The sequence below is a fragment of the Toxotes jaculatrix genome, chromosome 8 (assembly GCF_017976425.1).
Source record: "Toxotes jaculatrix isolate fToxJac2 chromosome 8, fToxJac2.pri, whole genome shotgun sequence".
NCBI classification, from domain to species: Eukaryota; Metazoa; Chordata; class Actinopteri; family Toxotidae; genus Toxotes; species Toxotes jaculatrix.
This window is the reverse complement of record NC_054401.1, coordinates 13,889,300-13,896,018: the sequence shown is the minus strand read 5'-3', so window position 1 is coordinate 13,896,018 and position 6,719 is coordinate 13,889,300. Positions and strand designations below refer to the sequence as shown.

At 39.2% G+C, this 6,719-nt stretch overlaps 1 protein-coding gene across 1 annotated transcript in view; it reads right to left on the bottom strand.

Moving 5' to 3' along the window:
* Positions 1-2,532: 2,532 nt before the first annotated feature.
* Positions 2,533-6,719, bottom strand: part of LOC121185881 (dynein heavy chain 11, axonemal) — a 36,316-nt gene continuing 32,129 nt past the window's right edge. Inside the window, exons 74-82 of the mRNA XM_041044371.1 lie at positions 6,442-6,669; positions 6,092-6,283; positions 4,912-5,031; positions 3,923-4,165; positions 3,650-3,832; positions 3,440-3,555; positions 3,141-3,253; positions 2,914-3,054; positions 2,533-2,780 (exon numbers count right to left, since the gene is read on the bottom strand). Of these exons, the coding sequence (XP_040900305.1) occupies positions 2,533-2,780; positions 2,914-3,054; positions 3,141-3,253; positions 3,440-3,555; positions 3,650-3,832; positions 3,923-4,165; positions 4,912-5,031; positions 6,092-6,283; positions 6,442-6,669 (1,584 nt within the window). The remainder of the gene's footprint in view (positions 2,781-2,913; positions 3,055-3,140; positions 3,254-3,439; positions 3,556-3,649; positions 3,833-3,922; positions 4,166-4,911; positions 5,032-6,091; positions 6,284-6,441; positions 6,670-6,719) is intronic.

The window sequence follows — 6,719 nt, the reverse complement described above, 5'->3', positions numbered from 1 at the left end:
AGAGCAGTACTTTAGGAGATTGATTACACTGTCCTTTGCAAAGGCATTTACAATAGCAAATTTAGGAAACTGTGTGTCAGTAGAAAGGTGAGAAATTTTAATATATTCAATATGAGCACAAATACCAGCACTTAATGACAGACAGAGAACAATAAAGGCATAAACTGGAAGCGGCCCCGAATTGTAAAGCACCGAGCATAAGAAATTCTATTTTTTCACATTTCTGTATTCAGCAGCTCCCATCCTGTCTTCTCAGAAAAAAAAAAAAATTATAATCGCATGTACATAAATGGGTTCATCTGCCCTTTGATTTACTATCAGACCATCGCAGTCACTAATGAAGCTTCACTGCCTCTCTGTGGCTGCAGAAGTGTACTGTACAGTTTAGATCTTACCAGGGTCTAATGATTTGATTTCATCTGATTTGACAGTCTGTTATTTTAGTGTCTGCTGTGTTATTTTATGTTACTTTATTTTATTTTGTTTTATCTGTTTATACATTTGCAGGGTGCATTTTACGTAATGGGTTTTCGCTTAATCAGTTTGCCAAAAAACACATTGCCAATACATACACAATGCATAGAGAATGGGAGAGATGGGAGGGTCGGTCAGTATAAGATAATTTTTTGCTACAGAGCAAATCAGGTCTTGACAATCTAAAACAGTTTTATCAAAAAGTATGATCACACTATTCTAAAACACTGATTTTGGTAATATTTTTCATTAATTTATAATATGGCTAGGTATTCCATTTTCTAGTATATTCAAATATAACGGCTAGAGATCTGTACTGTCTGGAATGAACAGTATTTCACTTGTTGTAAACTTGGTTCTTCACATAATCAGTGACTAACAAAAAACTACTTATGTGGGATCTTTGTTTTTTTTTTGGGGATAGCAAAACCATCAGTACACAATGTCTTCCTTGGGTGCTGTGAGGCGGAGGTGTGACCCAGATGCCCTTGCTGACTTTAAACAGGTGTCCTGCTTGGCCTTTAACATGACTATCTGTGGCACGACCCCTGCTGCGCCGGGCCCCCGTACCCTGCCATTTCCTCCCAAACACTGCCAGCACTGTATCATTTCCCTGTCACCAAATGACTGGCTAGCTGCTATGGCGCGCTAATGAGGGGAAGAGAGGGCAGATGAAGAGAAACTACAGGAAGACTGGTTCTTCATTTCCCCTGTGCAATACAATACACAGAATCAATCCTCCATCCTCCACTTGTCTGTCTGTAGCCACTTTGGCTGCAGGGAGAAATTAAGAGCAACACAGCAGTTATTAGTGCTGGAGAAAATCTCATTTGAGAAGATACGAGTGCTGATTTCCATCCAAAGCAAACAAAACAATAAAACAAAAAAAAGTAGCTGTAAATCAGTAGCTGTAAATTGTACATTATAATGTCACTGGCTTATCGTAGCAGATAACACGTCTTTTTTTGCAGTACAAATTCCCACTAAGCACCTTTTCTTGGTGCTATTTAAAAGTATCTTTTCTCAGTGTAGTACTGTGCTGTATGCTCTCAACCTTCTGGTGATCTGGAGATCCTGAAATATTTTAATGTAAATCTAACTTAATATGAAATATGAAACAAATCCTATGCACTAAACCTTCATTATATCTGCATAATAAAGTCAAACTTTAATCTTGTTTTTTAATTAATCTCAGCTAAATCAGTTAAAAAAAAAAATTCAGATAAGAAAACTGTGTTTCTTTAGCCTCATTCAAAGTTAAAGGTTTTATTTGGTTCTTATTAAGTTAATCAGATGCTAACAGAGAGTGCAGACAGATAAAGGATGGGTAATCTAATGTGTTGCTTTCTCATAGAAAGCTATCAGTGCCTTTGAATAGGTTTCTCCAACAGGCCCCGGCTGAATGAATTACACTAGTCTGTTAGTATTCTGCCTCTGCCGTACAAAAGGTCAATGTCAAATGCACCTCATTTAAAAGTCAATAGCGACCATGCACATCATCTCCTGGGAATTCTGTCCGGGAACCCTCCAGACGGCATTGTGTATCATTCAGTTAGTCGAGGGCAGCCAGAGAGCTTTTTTAATCTTGACCTTCCAATAAAATATGCTCCCTATCCAGAATTACATGGTCTAAAATGGAGACATAAGCTCCCAACAAATCATGCCCAGACTGAACCATCTCAAGGGAGAGGTGCAACAGGGACGGACACAGACACAACAGGTTCAACACTGGCTACGCACGAATCTGCACTTCTTTGTTTACTTTGTCTTTAAATCTAAAACACACACACGCAAACACACACATTCACACGCACCAAGTCCAAAAACACCATTGTCATATATAGACCAAACGGGATACAATAATAGTAATGCAAATTTAAAAGTGTATTAATGTGTCTGTTATATTAGTAATTATCACAAAACATGATACAGAGGAAAATGATTAGAGCGCATGATTCAGTACTGTCTAAAAATATCTTTTTTCTAACACTGTTAGCAAATATATATATAAATATATATAAACTATAAAGACTCACTGCTGGACACTCCCATCACGTCTCACACAGACAGCAGCAGCGCCACTCCAGCTACAATCCACTTGGCAGGACGCTGTTTGGTTCGGAGATGGAGGGTCCAAACGTATGTTGACCCACGCTGCTTAGTGCGGTACACCGGACACTCGTAAGTACCTTTGAGTTCCTGCTCCTCTGCCGGCACAGCTCTAGCATACAGCACTGGCATGGCTGGGGTCAGATCCCTCAAAATCGCTTCAGAGATCATCCCAGACTGAGTGTCCCAACGTGCTCCTAGAGGGACACAGGACAGAGATTCTCATTTTACCAATTTTTGATATGTTTCAAAATACTTCAAAAAATCTATGTAACTTAATTTAGTACAGCTGACGGCATTGGAGAGATATATGGGCTGATTAATTCTGACCATCCATGAAGAGTCCGTGGATGTAGGCTCCCTCCCGTGGTGGATGTCCAAAGTCGTCTTTTGTCTTCTTTGTTACATCCACAGTCAGAGTCATCTTATCCAGGGGCCACTGATTCTTGCGTGCGATGCTCTGCAGCACAGCTGGAAATAAAACGAATCTGCATATTTAATATTTCTGGGGCACATGTCATCTAAATCATTGTCTTGTTCACACACTGGGACCTCACCTGTGAGAAAAGACTGTGGGTTGAAGAGCCCAGAGAGCCAAACAACTGCAGGCAGAACAAAGTCTTGCGTCCAGCTGTCCAGCTCTCGACAGCTACACATCAGATCACAAAACCTACATATACAAAAAAAAACCACAAAAAAAAAAAAACAGTAATTAAAATCACTGTGTATCATTGCCTGGCTTTACACTTAAAGACAGTTTTTTTTTATTTAGTTACAGTGAACAATGCAGAGTAATAGGCCATAAGAAAGGCCAGACGGTGTAGAAAATGCTTTATTATTTGAAAGAAGTAGTGACCATTGTGCAAGTGTTTTAGTGGAGGGATACGCCAGTCTGGCCCAGGAATCCGGGACAGAATCATTGAACAGAGCCGACTGCAGAGTCTCCATACTGGAAGAGATGGTGAGTTCTCCCTGTGGACAGAGAAATCTCCATTAATGATACGAGATATTACTGTACTGTTATAGAACAGAGTCATATAACAGCTCATGTTACAATGGATTGTACCTTCAGACCAAGATCCAGCTCATTAAGGGACTTCCTTATTTCTGCTAGCAGGAGACTCATTCGTTCACACTCCTGGAAACACACTAAAACGTAGGGGCTTCGCTCCGTTGTCTTTGTGATTATCTCTGCCATGTTATACTCCTCAGGAAGCTTGTCAAGGATGTCTTCAATGACAGACTTGACCTGACAAATACAATAAGGTTATTTATAGTGCTAGGTCACTGTATCAGCTGCTTTTTTTTCCCCCATTAATGCTTCTTCCTGCCTTCACACCTTCTCCTCTGTGCTCTGAGATGCCCCCTCTCCTCTGGAGGAGTCCTGTGGCTGCAGTTCCAACAGAGTCCTTAAGAGGTTGTCTGAGGTGACAGTGAGGCACTCCAGCTCAGCATTTGGATGTAGACCATACAGAGTGGGATTCTCAGATGGGAGATGTTCATCAATATAACTGTGGTAACCACTGTACTCCATGAACGGAGGGGCCAGGAACCCAGGACACAGAAAGAGCTCCCCTTCAAACTAAGAAATTAAAAATGTAAGAATACAAAGATTAAAAATTGAGCACCATATACAGCACAATAATTCATAGAAATCAAAAATGGCGACAATGTAAATCTAACCTAAACCACCCTCTAAAGCTAAATACAAACAAATCATATACTGTGTGTTTTAGAAGTCAATATAATGGGCAGCAGTGCATTCACAAGCCTTTTGTTGAACTTACAACAAAACGGATTAATTGATGTCTGATCGTACAAATGGCTTTCTGGGAGGAAGAGTGGTGGAATAGCTTGGTAGTAAACATAAACTCTGAGAGAGGGCTAATCAGCCCTCTATGGGAGTGAAGCTGATGAATTTCAATTGAAGCATCTGTCAGTTAAAAGTACCAAATAATCCACAAACAGTGCTTTGTAGTGGTGTGTCATGCAGCAGCCAGCAGCCAATTTTGGTGGTGGTGGAGTTTAAGTGCAATACTGCAGTTTAGGTTTACATCCCAAGAGGGCACCCTTTACCTTGACAACAACACCAAGAAATTCAAAACTTCACATTTTCTTTACTATTTGGCTTCAGAAAATTAAACATGACCCTTCATCAAGTCTGCATCCAAATTAATGAGCTGAATGAAATGTCGATTTTTTTTTAACCTTGAAAATTATAAAGGGAAACAAGTTAAAATTCCTAGTTCAATAGTTTTGTTGAAATCAAACACAAAAAGAAAAAAAAATGAATAGATTATTAAACCACAACCTGAACAACTGGCTCACCATTTTCGGATGCATGAATTCTTGCAGATATGTCTTACACAGTCTTCTATCCCAGTCATCAGTGATGTGTCCTCCATACATGATCTCCCCAAAAAGAAAACACAAGTCCTCCCAAGGCACCTGCATGGACTATAATAGACTTAGTGTGTAGACAAAGATAAAATTGCAAATATAATTATAATTCTGTCTTTAAATAATTAGGAGCATTTTTAATAAAAAAAAAAAAGACTTTAGACTGAAGATAAAGGTTATTCAAATTAATTTTCAGGAGATCAATATTTCAGCATCATCTTTAGTTTTGCTGTATTATTCAGCTCCTCTGTTCAAACATCATGCAGTAACTATATGATCTCTTACCAAATGAGCTCCTTTAATGATGATAACTGTGAGCACATGTAACAAAATTATGTTTCTTTACACACACACTGATCTAAGGTATGACAGAAGAGTCTCTTCCTCAGCGGGAGATTATGATCCGTGAGGGTGAAGGAGGAAGAAAAGAACCTGTGATTCATAACAAATTACAAAAGCTGGAGGTTCACAATCATTTGTACCTGTATTGTTTTGCAAATTGCTTCCTTCATCAGCTCTAATTGCAGTGATCACTTATGTAGCGTTGTGAACTGTCACATTGGCTGCATGTAATTACATTTAGGATAACGCTTCATTGCCCTCCTAATGAATTCTCTGTATACGCACATACAGGTTACTGTTTGGTTAACATAATGAAGGACATTCGTTTTTGGAGGGCAGAATACCTAGGAGACATAATTGGTTGTGACCAGAGTAATAGGAGCTCTAAGAGAAATGCATTAGGAGTTGTGAGGGGTGCAGCACCCTAAGAATGGATTTTTTGTCTTCATGAAATAAAGCTAAATTATAGGTTGCGTTATAAGAGAAGAAATGTAGAAAAAAAATAGATGGGAATGAACATTTTTCACAAATAACAGTGGAACAAAAGATTTCAATAAGTAATTGGACACACCGTACTGTAATTCAGCATCCCTGTCTTACAATAATGCCACTTCAAACACCATTATCATTATAAATTTACACAGCTTAAGAAAGTAGTAGTAAAAAACTAATTAAAAGTTTTATTAATATCAATAAGAAATGTTAATAAAATATAAATAAAAAAATGAAAATGTTGAATTATATTTAGAAGGAGTGGTAAAAATACTTTGGTGTTGGCCTCTAGGTAGTTGTACAAGACATTTGCTGAGATGGTGAGGTCTCCGGTGCTGATGGGGTAGTTGTGGTTCCACCCTTGGGGTCCAAATTTACGGCGCTCGGTGACACAAGCGTGAAAGAAGCAGAGGGAGAAGAACATAGAGTTGAACTCCTGTTCTCTGGAACACATATCCAGAGTCTCCTGGACAGACAGACAGAGAGACAGAGAGAGTGAGAGAGAGAGAGAGAGAGAGAGAGAGAGAGAGAGAGAGAGAGAGAGAGAGGTTAAGAAATACAGATTACAGTGAATGCCATCAAACATAATGCGTTTTTAGAAATTATATTTAATTTTCAACGCACTTGACTGAAGTTGTTGAGGGCTGCATGCAGACTGGCATTCATGCCTGTGGGTGGCTCATTGGTGATTTTGATGGCATTCTCCAGTATACCTCTGGGGATTACATGCTGCTCAGGGCTTGGTGCTGGTTCCCCGGTGATGAAAACCCTGTAGCTGGGATGACTGTCCACAGCCAATGTCTCCAGAAGAGCATCTAGAGAGGGCAGCCAGCAAGCTACAAGGTGTACGTTCTGGAAGATAAAATTTTTCAAAAACATAAAAAAAAGGCAGATTAAGTTAT